The sequence below is a fragment of the Leptonotus elevatus genome, chromosome 1 (assembly GCF_054856555.1).
Source record: "Leptonotus elevatus isolate MCC_2025b chromosome 1, RoL_Lele_1.0, whole genome shotgun sequence".
Classification (NCBI taxonomy): domain Eukaryota; kingdom Metazoa; phylum Chordata; class Actinopteri; order Syngnathiformes; family Syngnathidae; genus Leptonotus; species Leptonotus elevatus.
This window is the reverse complement of record NC_141239.1, coordinates 44,400,584-44,416,177: the sequence shown is the minus strand read 5'-3', so window position 1 is coordinate 44,416,177 and position 15,594 is coordinate 44,400,584. Positions and strand designations below refer to the sequence as shown.

The 15,594-nt window shown below is 39.3% G+C and overlaps 1 protein-coding gene and 1 long non-coding RNA gene across 2 annotated transcripts; one reads left to right on the top strand and one right to left on the bottom strand.

Annotated features, from left to right (window-relative positions):
- The first annotated feature begins 2,078 nt into the window (after positions 1–2,078).
- Positions 2,079–6,342, top strand: gper1 (G protein-coupled estrogen receptor 1). The gene is made up of 2 exons (XM_086080883.1): positions 2,079–2,182; positions 3,372–6,342. Exon 2 carries the CDS (start codon positions 3,616–3,618, stop codon positions 4,666–4,668), a length of 1,053 nt encoding a protein of 350 aa, XP_085937009.1. The 5' UTR covers positions 2,079–2,182; positions 3,372–3,615; the 3' UTR covers positions 4,669–6,342.
- Positions 6,343–13,561: 7,219 nt separating this feature from the next.
- On the bottom strand, positions 13,562–14,819 carry LOC147182363 (uncharacterized). The gene is made up of 2 exons (XR_015096232.1): positions 14,561–14,819; positions 13,562–13,871 (listed from the first exon to the last, which is right to left on the bottom strand). It is a non-coding gene; the product is annotated as an uncharacterized LOC147182363 (long non-coding RNA).
- Between the last annotated feature and the right edge of the window lie 775 nt (positions 14,820–15,594).

Genomic DNA, 15,594 nt, shown 5'->3' with positions numbered 1-15,594 from the left:
AATAATTTGTATTCTATATTTATTAGCTTGATTCAGTTTGCCCAGGCACAAAGTTTCTGGCCGGCGTCCACCTCATTGAGGTAGAAAGGCGTTATGTTTTCGCACATGTCAACGACGATTTGTCTGCTGTGAAACTTGCTGACAGCATTTATATCACTGACATTCAAAGTCACAATTTCAGCATTTTTTTCCCCCATAAATCTATATACTATTGGTCAATCTACATGTGGGTGTTATTTTTTTACAAATAATCTAAAATGTTGAAAATGGCTTGCTCTCTTTGATGATGCAATGTTAACGGTTGAAAAGTGGCCATTTTAGAGGTACGTCAGTGATATGTATTTTTAATAAACATCAAAGACACCGTCTTTAGTTAACCTAATGTACGTGTTTTTGTAAACATCAAAGTTGTTCCATCTGGAACAAAAGAAGCTTTGTATGGCTTTCCGTAAAACATGAAAGGAAATTTAGATGAACCATTTTGAATGGTTTCATCTTCTTGTCAATGGAACTAGCATGTTTTCATAAACAAAACACGTTTGCATTCAATAAGCCAAGCATGCACATTTCGTAAACGGCAAAGATGATGTAGTCATTCATTGAAGTTGCATATCGTGTATGTGTTTTCATTAACATGAAATTAAGTCATTAATAAACCAATTGGACACACTTTTGTTATCCTTTAACGAAACTAGCACGTTTCCACAGCATCAAAGACACTCCAGACTACAGATTAATCCGGGGGGTTTTTTCAACTGCTTTTCCAGATATTTATTTTTTGTTGTGGTTTCCGTAGCAATCTTCTCCAAAACTAGGATGTTTTTGTCAACATCAACAGTTGGTTTTCAACAAAAGTAGCATATACATTTGCGTAAAAATCAATGGCAATTTAGTCTTTAACAAACCTAATGTACACATTTTCATAAACATCAGACGCGTAATTAAAAAACAAAAACACCTTATTTTCTTGTAAAGACAGTTTAGTCTTAACAAAAGTAGTGTAAATGTCAAAAAATATCAACAAACCAATTGGCATATTTTTCATGAACATCAAAGACAATTTAGTCTTCAACAAAAGTAGCAGTGAATGCATTTTTTGATAACGCAAAAGTCAATTTCACCTTCAACAAACCAAGTCACCAAATTTCCGTTTTTAAATGTTTTTATTTTTTTTAATTTCCGAAATTATCATATTTTCATAAACTTAAAGACTTCCCCTTCACTTTAGTCTTTCTGCCCTCGGGGGTAGGGGTCATCAATCTGCGCCCCCCCCTCTACTGCAATTACTTTTTATAAGGTAGTGTAAAGGTTTTTTTTTATGTTGCGCTGTCATTTGCAATGAAACAAACCTGTTTTTGTTAACATGAAGTTGGTTTATTTGTCAGCAATACTAAAACGTTTGTTTTTGGAAACAGCAAAGACAATTTAGTCTTTAACGAATCAAATGCATTCAACCTTGAGGATGAATTACACACTAATGGATTCTCCCAAACATCAAAGGCTGGATGTGTTTTTGTAAGCAGAAAGTTTAGTCTTCAACAATACTTAACTTGCATGTTTTTGTAAACAGCAAAGAGCAAAAACAATTTAGTGTCTAAAAAAACAAAACAAACTAGCGTATGTGTTTAATCTTCAACAGTTCTTTATCTTTCTAATAGCCTATAAAGTGACAGTAGGTGTCTTGAAAATTGCTTATAACAATAATGATATTTTATCCCAATTGTATTATTCTGATTCAGTCTGCATTAATTTTCCCAGCGGCAAAGGTCTGGTCTATGCCAGCTCATTGACAGGTGCCCTATTATATTGTATTCTATTCACATGATTAAAATCCTCATCTACTGTACAGTGAACATCATACTGTAAATAGAGGCAATGACTTCATACACAAATGAGGTCATATCAGCAAATGATATGCATAGAAAAAAACTGTCAAAGTGTATCATAGTTAAATAGTGATGATGTAGCTGTTTAAAATCAGCCAATTTATTTAGGATGAGTGGTCATGTCAAAAGTCCAAGTGACATCTTCTCCGGCCCGCCTCCTCCCCTCCCCGAAAAGGGGGTGGGGGGGGGGGGGGGCACACAGCAGGTGGTGCAGCAGAGGATCACGGACATGGGATTTGATAATCTCCACTTGTCTGACTTGTGCACAGGATAAGGAGAGCCAAATTTGGGGACAAGTAAGTGGAATAATTCATATATTTTGTTGTTGTTATTTTGGAGGAACTTCGAAGGCCCTTTGCATGGAAATGACACCCATGGTGTGTGTGTGTGTGTGTGTGTGTGCGTGTGTGCATATATATCTAAAAGTTTCATTTCACCTCCAATTTATTTTGTCATGTAAAGAAATTCTGAAAATATGTCTATAATTTTTTTGGGGGGGGTGGTGTTTAGGTCGTTATCATTAGTATGTATTGTTATTGTTATGACCCTACTGTACTTTTTTAATGCGTTCATCAATGTTATGTAATATTTGTGTATTGTTTTGCAGCTGTTTTGTCAGACAATCGTGCACAAACAGGAGCTAGCATTATTGAATATGCATCCATTATCTGATTTTTTTTACACATTTTACAATTTAAAATTTTTATTAAAATGCCGCTGCTTGTTAATTGAGCATATTATGGTGCAAAGAATCATGTCAGCAATAAAAAGTCACTTCATCATACACTTACTTACACAGGATGACACTCTCAATCAGGAATAATACGGAAGTGTTATGTCACTACAGTTTAGCCTAAAAGCGTCATTTTACCTTTTAAACGTGAATGCATCTAATTATTTTGTGCATGCAGGACACTGCGCGTAACAAGTCAATATTCCTAATAAAAGTGCATTAATTTTGCAGTTTCCTCTGGTGTAGAGAAAAGCCTGTGGGCTGGGAATGTTTGTTAAAGGTCATGTTGGCCAAACAGATATCAGGATTTCTTTCTCTGGGGATCGTCTGACAACCAAAGGCAATTGATGTTAAAGCGCATGATTAAAAAAAAACAGTGATGTAATTATATATATTGTGCCGTGGTGTACAGTGTATTTAATAATCGTGGGATAACAGCCCCAAATGTGAATCGATGTTTTCAGTTGGCCATATGGACGACGCGGCAGGCGGAATTGGCCAAAAGGATTTTAAAGGAGGACTTTCAATGCATCTGCTTAAACCTGAAGCTTGAATTTTAATGAAGGCACTTATTTGTCTGCCCTCCTGTTAGGACAAAACGAAAAGGACAGATTTTTTCAGAGTTGCTACTTCCATGGAAAATCTTTGGGTCAAGAATTGAACTGAACTTAAAACCGTTTAGTTTGGCTTTTTCCTTGGTAACAAATTCCCTTTTGCATTGAGTTTGTTCTAATCTTCTCTTCCCTCCTTAGCTCAGGTGTCACATCGCCGTTGTCTCCAGCCGAGGTCCACTGAATAAAGATGGAGCAGCGGGGGGAACGCGGCGGCCTGTGACGCATCGACTCGAATCTAAGGCGTGCTAAGGCCAAAGGTGGCATGGAGGCGCTTCTGTGTTGCGTCTGGAGTCCGATCCCGAAAGCGCTGGTTTTCCTCCGTGGGGATCGATGATCGGGCCCGCCCAGCTGACGGGCTCCAACCATGTAGCGGTGTCAGGTGATGCGAAACGTTCCCCCTGCAGCCACTATGGAAGTGCAGACCACCTCCCTGGTGTGGATTTACGTTAACGTCACGGTCAACGCTTCCGACGAGTTCAACTCCACCGAGACCTCGGAGGAGTCTTACGCCATCGGTCTCTTCCTGTCCTGCCTCTACACCATCCTCCTCTTCCCCATCGGATTCATCGGCAACATCCTGATCCTGGTGGTCAACCTGAACCACCGCGAGAAGATGACCATCCCCGACCTGTACTTTGTCAACCTGGCGGTGGCCGACCTGATCCTGGTGGCCGACTCGCTCATCGAGGTGTTCAACCTCAACGAGAAGTACTACGACTACGCCGTGCTGTGCACCTTCATGTCGCTCTTCCTGCAGGTCAACATGTACAGCAGCATCTTCTTCCTCACGTGGATGAGCTTCGACCGCTACGTGGCGCTGGCCGGCTCGGTGGGCTGCAGCCCACTGAGGACCATGCGGCACGCCAAGCTCAGCTGCGGCCTCATCTGGATGGCGTCCATCCTGGCCACGCTTCTGCCCTTCACCATCGTGCAGACGCAGCATCGCGGCGAGCTCCACTTCTGCTTCGCCAACGTCTTCGAGATCCAGTGGCTGGAGGTGACCATCGGCTTCCTGGTGCCCTTCTCCGTCATCGGCCTGTGCTACTCCCTGATCGTCCGGCTCCTCATGCGGGCGCAGAAGCACCGCGGCCTGTGGCCAAGGCGGCAGAAGGCGCTGCGCATGATCGTGGTGGTGGTGCTGGTCTTCTTCATCTGCTGGCTGCCCGAGAACGTCTTCATCAGCATCCAGCTGCTGCAAGGCACCGCCGACCCGGCCCGCAGGACCACCGCCACGCTGTGGCACGACTACCCGCTGGCGGGCCACATCGTCAACCTGGCCGCCTTCTCCAACAGCTGCCTCAACCCCATCATCTACAGCTTTCTGGGGGAGACCTTCCGGGACAAGTTGAAGCTCTTTGTCAAGCAGAAGGCCAGCTGGTCGGCCGTCGGTCTCCATTTGGGACCTCCGGTCAGGACTGAGGTGTCAGAGGTGTAAGGACACAGAGTGTGAAACAGTAATTCCGATTTATGCCTCATACATTCAGTCACCTGCTCACTTTATGAACAAAAACCCCAAAGATAGACCTTGTACATATTTCCACAAGAGTAATCCCCCCCCCTCCATTGCAGGGGTTACATTCCAGACCACCCCAGCAATCAATCAACCAATCAATCAATCAATCAATCAATCAATCAATCAATCAATCAATCAATCAATCAATCAATCCTCATAAGGCATGCCCAAAGACGTATATTATAACAAGAACCTACAGCCTTTGCTTTCTGTAGGCGTAAAAAGCAGGATTAAATAAGAAAAAACTAGGCTGAGCTGTTCAGCTGTGTGGAAAAAAAATAATGTGCCACCATCTAGTGGCCAACAGTGGAAATAACACCCAAAACAAGCAGGAGGCAGATCAAAATAATGCGCAAAAAAATGTATTTGAAATAGCGTTACCATGAACCTGTGATCCTGTGAAGGAGGGAGGGATTACTGCTTTCTTATGCCTGTCTAATCATTCTAGCATTCGGAGCAGCCTCAAAGACTCCAGCTTTTCTTGACATGATTTGCTTGGCGGCAACACAGTGGTCAGATAGTTGGCACATCTGCTTTACATGTCTGAGGTTCAAGGTTCAAATCTGGGCTCTGGCCTTCCACATTGCCGTTTGCATGTTCTCCTCATGCTTGTGTTGGTCTTGCCCAGTACTGCAGCTTCCTTCTCAAAGCAAATTTCAAGACTCTATCGTTGATAGGTGTGAATGTGAGCGTGAATATTGAGCCAGCAGTTTCCTGCCTAGAGAAATCCATAACAAAGACACCTGACTGCCAAGGCCAAAACTGTTCGGTTTGTGTGTGTGTGTGTTTCACTCCATGGATGTAACGAGAATCAGGATTGCATTACCCGAGCCGCTTTTGCACTGTGCGTAAAACAGAATGAAGATCAGACAACATCAACCAAGCAATTTACTGCCTCCAGAGGTGTCGGGCCTTCTGTTACGTCTCTGATGTGGCAATTTTGCAGAGATTTTCACTTTATGCCGGATGTCCTCCCTCACACAACTCTCACATTTATCCGAGTTTGGGGTTTTTCCATCGTCTCCTGTGGCTTTCTGGGGTGTTTTCCCACCATGATACATAGAAATGTCTTGGATTCACACCAAAATGTTCTCTTGCCTAAACGCTGCAAAAAAAAATTTCGCGGAAATCAGTCGCGCGTCTTTTTTTTTTTCCTGCAAAATCTTGCTTTTGATGTTGACCCACTGGCTCTGTTCAAAGGGGACGTAAACAACAGCATTTGATATGTTCCGCGTGTCTTTAAAGTGATTGTAATCCAACTAACGCTATTCAAGTTCAGCAGTGTGAGGGTTGGAAAAGTTATGGCCCGCGGGCCACAAACATCCCGTACGACGAGTCCTGTTAAAATATAAAAATGTATCAATTCATTTATCACAGTATATAATTTATATATTGTAGATAATGAAATGACTAATATGGGTAGAATAAGAAAAAATAGAATATGCAGACAAAAATGTTCTATTAAGTGATTGGGCAATTATTGAACCAATACCATTTTCAAGATAATATATTTCAACAGTTCACCTGGCCCGTCTGCCCATGTTAAAAACCAAATGTGGCCCTTGAGCCTTTAAGAAAAGACCATGAAGACACAAACTGAAATAACGTTTAGAATGCTAAAAGGACAATAATTACTTGGAGAAAAAGGGAATGCTTTTGTCTTTTGCTTTATTTTTGGAAATAAAGACAACTTTTGCACTTTTTCGGCATTTTGAAGCATTACGAAATCGTTAGAAAAAAAATACTGTTTATCGTGTATGGCATTAAATGAGAGCAACGCCGGACTGCAGTCCGTGCGCACATTTGTATGAGCAGCATCCTGAGATGAATGTTTGTGTACAAACCACAAAACTGTTGTTGCAGCTGTAAGCGGTCTAGAAGCCCTGGGAAAGTAACATGGAGGGATACTGTTTTTACCCGTTTTCATTAAGAGGGCTACCAAAAACAAAACAAACAAACAAAACAGATTACGTCGATTCTCCTGCTACATAATGTTTGCGTCTTTACAGTGCACGAAAGACATTCAGCTCTCACTACTGCATATTGAACACATCATTTTTAAGTGGATGGAATGTTTTCACTAGTAGCTACGAGTTGACAGCCAGTAACCACAGCAATGCATGTTCAACATGGGAACACACATGCACTAATGATGCTTCAAGACGCTGCGTCCAGCTGAGACTATTGGGGGAAGGTTCAACATTGAGTCAGTGGTCAGTGATGTCACAGTGACGTGGCATTATAGCAACTCCAAATCACAGATGACCACAACGATGCGTAAAGACCACATGGCAGGCCTGGGAGGACACTTGGGCGAGCCCCCACCCTTTTTAATTCAATTCAACAGTCATTAATAATGTATTTATGCAAGGCAATTAAGAACAGCTTCTCATGAGAGCTGAGGAAGACAAAGTACAACTAATACATAGTGTCGGCAGGCGAGTGTACAACGGGTGACCATATTTCCCCCCAAAAAGAGGACATTCAGCCTCGAGATACTTGATACTCAGATACAAGATGCCATACAGTCAAACTATGTAAACATATGCCTCCTCTATATGGGTAGAAAATTAAACGAAAAAAACATTGCTCACTTTTTATTTTTATTGTTTTTACTTCGAGCGGTGCGGCAGCTCAACATTTGCCACTCAGCTACTAAAGTTCTGTGCCACCGTCAACAGCCACATTCAACGCTGCAGTGCACTCTGCCTCCCATTTGCCGCACAACGAAAAACGGACAATTTCAAACCCGCTCGGACGCCCGGAAAGAATGTAATAAAGTGAATATCTCCCTGTAAAACAGCCTAAATGCTCACAAAATCAAGCTAGCAGTAGCAATGCTAAACACCATGTAAAATGAAACAGCCAGTTAATTGAAGGACATCCACAAAGCCAATCTTTCCTTTTGCACCTTTCTTTGTGAAAAGTACGGATACAAGGCTAAGGTGTTGGTCTCCCATCCTTCAAAAGATGGCGTGAAAATAGTTTTATATTCTCCAGAGTGACGTCATCTTACCGCTGTGTTTTGAATTCACGAATGCCCTGTGCGAAAGTACGTTCGCATAGGAACAATACAGCGACGTAAAAAGGCCGCGTAGCGATCTGCCTATCTGCGTAAAGGACTTTTCTACTGGGAAACTGAGTACGCATGCGCAGACAGGGCTGGGAAAAGCCGAGGATACTATTTACAGCATTTTTGCCTGCAGGCCAGATGAAGTAATAAGTCATTTTTAATTGAGGTATGAAAATCACCAAATGTTACCACTTTTGAACCTATGGGTAGTGTAGGCTTTCTGAAATGAAATAAATTATTAAAATAAATAGAAAAAGGCAAACGGTTTCTACTTTCATTCCAGCCTGGGGTAGGCAGTTTCTACCTTGCCTAACCTGACCGCACATCACTGAGTTACATAATACTTGACATTGGAGCACATGGTGAAAAAAGGTTCAAATCGGACTAAAAAGATGCGCATTGTTACCTACGTTTCCCCTATTTGAATGTTAGGCCAATGCACCCATCCTCATTGTCCGATGAAATGCAAATGAGTTATAGTTGCTGGGGGGCGGGGGGGGGGGGGGGGGGGTTACTCCCAATGACATGGTATTATGTCAAGTCCCGGGACTGGCCTCTCTCGTGACATGCTAAATCCTTCAGCACTGCAAAGATACACACGGAAGCAGAACTTTTACAGTGGGGTGACCATAAACTGACACGTGCACAGGCACGCGTTTGCTTGTGTATCCTGCCTTGCCAACACAGTCTGCATGGCCGAGAAGGCGTTTCATGAAACAAAATACACACATATACAGAATCTTGCCCAACTCATAATCCAAGCAGGACCAAATCTAAGTAAAAAAAGCTAAATTTTTCTGATCTTCACTTACTATATATTACCTTTTAATTCACCATTTTGTTGCTTTTGTGTATTTTCTCATCTTCTACTTATAGCTCATGCACTGATTTGCAAGTCAATGTGAGTGATCAATTATCATTGACCGGCCACGCCATTTGACATATACTTCCGATCTAGGGCTCATTTATTCAAATCACATCTAACAAGCACAATGCCTCAACAATGACTTATTTCTTCACAATTCCGAAAAGTTGCTTTGCGCTTCGATTTGTTCCTGATTTTATTATGAGTGTGTCGGGCAAGATTGGTATGAACGTGCATTTTATTTCATGAAACTCTGACTTTGAATGATAACGACTTTCCCGCGTAGTTGCGCGTGCTTGTGTGAAAGTCATGATCGCTACGTAAGAGTGAATTGTTATTTTTGACTGTGGAAATGGCATTCTGGTGAAAATACTGCACTACAGAATCACGTTTATCAAATCTTCTCCATGACATGGTGGTGGTGGCCAGACAGCGCCAACGGTCCACTTTTTACTGGTTGCATCTCGTCCTCACAGTGCGTAGGCCGAGCTCGCTTCCACATATAGAAACGTGACTCCCATGTAATGTTAGAAACTGACTGTAATTCTGCCAGTTTTGTTTTTTTGGGCGTTTCTTTCTGTACTGTTCTCTTTTCTCTCTGTCTTTCCCCTCACAAATCGTGTTCTGTTCGGCTGAATTTTCAATAAATATCCTAATCTAAACAACGAGGAGGGAGTATTTCAAACTCCCCCATCGCCCATCCAAAAAGCTGAATAATTAAAAGAACGCACAGAGAATAAAAAGGCATTCAAGCATTGTTCATGAAAATGCAGCAAAACAGGACCCAAAAATAAAGCAACATGAAACGTGAGCATCGTGTGGCTACTTGACATTACTGTTCAATAATTCACGCGCAGAAAGAATGAGCAAATTACAAAAGGAAGACTTTTTCCGCTTACGTAAGAACATTACCGGACAATTTGTAATGTGTGTGTTTGTGTAAGGGGTCGAGGGCATGCCAAAGCAATTACGCGAGCCTAGTGGCGGCCTGATGCATAATTACAAGGCAGGGCACTTGGTGCACCGCAGCGGCTGAATAATGGATTCAAAGTATAATTGCATTTGTAAATTGAAATCCCTTATGAGGGGAGGGAAAAAGAAAAATAAGACAAGGAAACCGTGTAATGATGTCAAGGTAATTTTATTACGAGTCGGGGGAGAAAGTAAAATCTACAAGCTGATGTTCAGATGATGACTGAATAAAACATGTTTTGGTTTTTTAATTCTATGACAAACAACTCCTAATTTTAGAAGAATACAGATAAAGGTGTCAGTTGTGTGAATTAAAAAGTCACAATTAATCAAATAAAAAAAAGTTTTATTAATGAGAAAAAGTTGAAAGTACAAGGTTGCAATATTATAGATTTGCAATATTACAAGAAATCAACCACAAGAATAAAGTCATCATTGCAGGAATAAAGTAATAAAACAAACAAACAGAATATTAGGAAAATACAATTCGAATACTACAAGAAAAAGAGTAATATTAAGTCAATGAAGTCATACAGGACAAAAATAAATCATAGTTTCAGTCGTTATGGTATGAGGATGAAATTGTCATATCAGTTTACACCAAATTGTCATATTGAGAAAAAAAATGGATAATTTGAACGAAATTGTTGTCTTAAATTATAATCTTACAAGATTAATATTGTATTATGGTGAGAAGAACATCAAAATAATGAAGTTGCCAAACTTGTAATTTAATGAGAGCTGTAACATTACAAGAAAAAAATGTTGATTATTTATAATTTTTATGGCAAGTTTACATTTTGTGAGGAAAGAAATCTTAATTTTATGATCTTAAAAAAAATAAAATATATATATATATATATATATATATATATATATATATATATATATATATATATATATATATACATACACACACACATACAACGGTAAAGTTTTACATTTATGAGAATGAAGTTTGGCTATTACAGGAAGTCTTATATATAGCCTATATATAAAAGTTTTTGATCTTGTAATATAGTGAGAAGAAACATTGTAATTTTACATGCAAAAAGTTGTTACATGTTGGTGGTGTATTTTAGAGCAGAGAAGACAAAGTATGGAATTTGAAGTGGATTTTTTTTTCATAATTATGGGTATAAAGTCCAAATTTGAGAGTGCAATTTTATGGGAATAAAGCTGAATACAGTATTACTAGAATTTATTTTATCGTATGACAAACTAGTTTTTGCAACAATTATTATTAGTCATTATCATCATTACATTTTAATATTTGGACAAATTCAGATTATTATTTTTTTTAACTCTTCTGAAAATGTGTAGGTTTTCTCCGGGTGGTTCGGTCCCCTCCCACATTCCACCAAATACATGCATGGCAAGTTAATTGAGCGCTCTGAATTGTCCGGAGGTGCGACTGTGAGTGCGGATAGTTGTTCGTCGCTGTGCGCCCTGCAATTGGCTGGCAAGTTGCCAGTTCAGGGTGTACCCCGCCTACTGCCCGAAGCGAGCACCCCCGCGACCCTATGGAGCCACAACACTAACAATAAGATTTGGTTTAGAGAAAAAAAATGTCATTGTGTAAAAGGCTGACATTGAAACAAGTATTGGCATTTTAAAATGTTGTATTAAAAAATAAAATACAATCATTAAAAAAACCACTATTTTCTTTGAGCATATTTTTTTGTATTCTTGTAGTCTTTTTTTTTTTTTTGACAGATTTTTAACACTTTTTTTCTCTCGAGTGTCTCAGGTTTTCAGTTTCAACTCTGGTTTTCAGTTCCAATTTATTGGCAGTGTTTTAGCGTGGGGGGCGGGGCTTTGAGCGCGAGAACGCCTTCCAGCTTTTCAGGAGAGGAGAGAGGAGATCGCGCCCTCTGTTGGCTAAAGTATGGAGGTAAATTTGGTGCAAAACTAACTTGTGCAAAAAATTTGTACCTGTAGAAAAAAGTCTAAATTTGTATCTGTAAAAGTCGTGATTTGTATCTGTAAAAAAAATGTGTGCCTGTAAAAAAAAAAATTGTGTCTGTAAAATAAATTTGTACCTGTAAAAAAAAAATGTGTATGTGTAAAACAAATTTGTATCTGTAAAAACAAATTTGTACCTGTAAAAGTCATGATTTGTATCTGTACAAAAAAAAATTTGTACCTGTACAAAAAGTAGAAATTTGTATCTGTAAAAGTTGCGATTTGTACCTGTAGAAATGACAACTTGTAGTCAAAGAAGTCGCCACTAGGAGTCACAAGTGGTTTTTCTGCTGCTGTTCAGTGACGTGAGTTTTGCCCCATTTGTCGCGCTACAAATGGAGCAAAACTAATTTGTACTTGTAGAGCGCCGTGATTTGTACTCGTAGAAGAAGAGGGCGGGCTCTGGAGGATTTGGGCGGGCTAAAGCTCAACCTCATTGGTTGAGCGAACGACCGTGGGTTGAACTCAAATGACGCCCATAAATCCGCAATTCCAAACAGAGTAGCCACACTTGTTTACGCGTCATTTTGGAAGAAGAGGACGTCCCAGGCGTGAAAATTGCAACATGGTTCAATATACGAACACCGTGTGGAACAGCTTAAACGTTGGTTGACATGCAGAGCACTCCAAGTGGGCAGAAAGAAAGAAGTTTTAGTATGAAGGTAAGATTTATTGTACGAACATAGCTCGTAATCCGGTGCTAGCGAGCTAGCTCATCTCATGTTGTTGTCATGAAAACTGAATACATTGAAGTCACGATTTGTATTTCAAGATTTGAAGCCTACCAGTGTAAACATACGATCAATAGCTTGTACCTGTAAAAAAAAAAAAAAAGTGGACAGTACTCAGCTACTTGTATTTGACTAACATTATATTCAAGCAGCTGTACTCTTACTATCATAATAAAATGAAAACAAAACGTTTTTACTGCGAGTGGATCTTTAAGCCGCTACAGGTATTTTAACCTCAACCCTTTACCGTCTGTATTTAATCAATTAATTTCAAATATTACAATTTATTGATAAATGTCAGTATTTTGCTCTTACACTCTTAGTTTACTCATCACTCACAGTACTCAAATATTTGTGCAAGTATTTTTTCTGCGCTTTTTATTTCTACTTGAGTTACATTTTCCAATGTAACATTACTCTTATTTAAATATTGGCTATTCTGCTTTTGAAATGCTAGTCTATCTGTATCACTAAGATGTGAGCAGTGTCACTGTCACACAGCTACTTTAACAAAAGTAACTAGGTCAAATGTTAGTTTATTTATTTTTAATTAAATAAGAATCTCATAAATTTCAAAATCTTCCTCAAAAGGTGGAGACAACTGCTGGAGACCATGCTGAAGCATCAGTGAAAAGGATGACCCAACTCCATCAGAAAGCAGCCAAGAGACAGGAGATGACACCTGGGGGTATTCCATCAAACTGGATTATGGAAAATTATTTTGCAGATCTTCTGCTGATGTGAATGTAGCAGGCTGTGGTCCCCTCCCCCACCTGTGGCAGTGGTCAGTCTTTTTTTCTGGTGGCTACAATAATGGGCAACATATATTTACAGCTCAACACCTATTTAGTCTTGCTGCCATGATCGCTTTTGGCTACTGTTGAGATGTAACAGTGAAGAATGAATATGTAGGTCAATTCGAGGTGCTTTACATTAAATCAATAATTAATAACACGATTAATGTGAAATACACATCTAACATGAAACAATTATAACTTATATATTTAGTCTGTCTGCTTTTTTTTTTTTTTTTTGCCAATCATATTTCCCTCGTCTTAGTGATAGCAGCAGTATTGCCTTTTTTGGTGAGTCTTGAATTCCTCATACAGCTCCATCAATAACTTTTGTTCTTTTTGTGAGAAGAATACTGTTCTCGTCTTGGATGGATGCAGAAACGGCTCTTCTAGACATCAAATAAAACATTTCAAATGATGCACAATCTTGTTTATTGAATGATACATGTTGTTATTTGAAATGACTATTTCAAATAACTCTCAATATGGATTAAATTGTACTCCTGCAACATTTCAAACTCAAAATTGGAAGACATTTAGAAAGCATAATTTCTTCACTTTCCCAAAGGTGTTTGTAGTGAAATTCTCTCAGAACAGTAACCTGTGTATCAAGGATTCTCATTTGTTGGACTTCACAGCCACTTTGAAGCAGGTTTGATGTCACACCATGTGCCACCGTCTAGCGATTGATCAAGAAGTAGCTTTGATTGACTGCATGCTGGCATCTGTGCGAATAGAATGATTGGGTCAGCATATTCATACAATAAAAAATAATCATAGCTTCCTAGCTGTGTCATCAAAACACAGCCACTGACATTATACGTAATCAGTTAAATGTTTAGCTTTATCTTGTTAGCCAGAAAACAAACAAAGATTTTGTCACATCTTAATATCAGAAATAGTGGTAATACTGATAGACACAGACATTGTTTATAAACATTCCCATTTGCATTATTTTTATTTGGCTTCACTGTTGAAAGCAAATGTGTACGTTTAAAAGTGTAAGAGCCTTTTATTTTAACTGTTTGCAAAGCATACATTGCAAAAATACTGACATTTATCAATAAATTGTAATATTTGAAATTAATTGATTAAATACAGACGGTAAAGGGTTTAGGTTAAAATACCTGTAGCGGCTTAAAGATCCACTCGCAGTAAAAACGTTTTGTTTTCATTTTATTATGATAGTAAGAGTACAGATGCTTGAATATAATGTTAGTCAAATACAAGTAGCTGAGTATTGTCCACTTTTTTTTTACAGGTACAAGCTATTGATCGTATGTTTACACTGGTAGGCTTCAAATCTTGAAATACAAATCGTGACTTCAATGTGTTCAGTTTTCGTGACAACAACATGAGATGAGCTAGCTCGCTAGCACCGGATTACGAGCTATGTTCGTACAATAAATTTTACCTTCATACTAAAACTTCTTTCTTTCTGCCCACTTGGAGTGCTCTGCATGTCAACCAACGTTTAAGCTGTTCCACACGGTGTTCGTATATTGAACCATGTTGCAATTTTCACGCCTGGGACGTCCTCTTCTTCCAAAATGACGCGTAAACAAGTGTGGCTACTCTGTTTGGAATTGCGGATTTATGGGCGTCATTTGAGTTCAACCCACGGTCGTTCGCTCAACCAATGAGGTTGAGCTTTAGCCCGCCCAAATCCTCCAGAGCCCGCCCTCTTCTTCTACGAGTACAAATCACGGCGCTCTACAAGTACAAATTAGTTTTGCTCCATTTGTAGCGCGACAAATGGGGCAAAACTCACGTCACTGAACAGCAGCAGAAAAACCACTTGTGACTCCTAGTGGCGACTTCTTTGACTACAAGTTGTCATTTCTACAGGTACAAATCGCAACTTTTACAGATACAAATTTCTACTTTTTGTACAGGTACAATTTTTTTTTTGTACAGATACAAATCATGACTTTTACAGGTACAAATTTGTTTTTACAGATACAAATTTGTTTTACACATACACATTTTTTTTTTACAGGTACAAATTTATTTTACAGACACATTTTTTTTTTTTACAGGCACACATTTTTTTTACAGATACAAATCACGACTTTTACAGATACAAATTTAGACTTTTTTCTACAGGTACAATTTTTTTGCACAAGTTAGTTTTGCACCAAATTTACCTCCATACTAAAGGCAATACTCATGGATACAAGTTCACTAAACCGCCTGTAAGCCACAAGGTTATATGTGGTTATATATGTTACTTGTTGTGTTAAAACCACCATGTTTGAAATTACTTTATGCATCATGTCATGCTTATTTAGCTAACGTGCTAACTGGTTTACTACAGAAACATTAACACTGACGTCACGAGGTTATATGTAAAAAAAACAACAACATAGATTTACAGGCGGTTAAGGAGTTTCTGGTGAACTTGTATCCATGAGTATTGCCTTTACCCAACAGAGGGCGCGCTCTCCG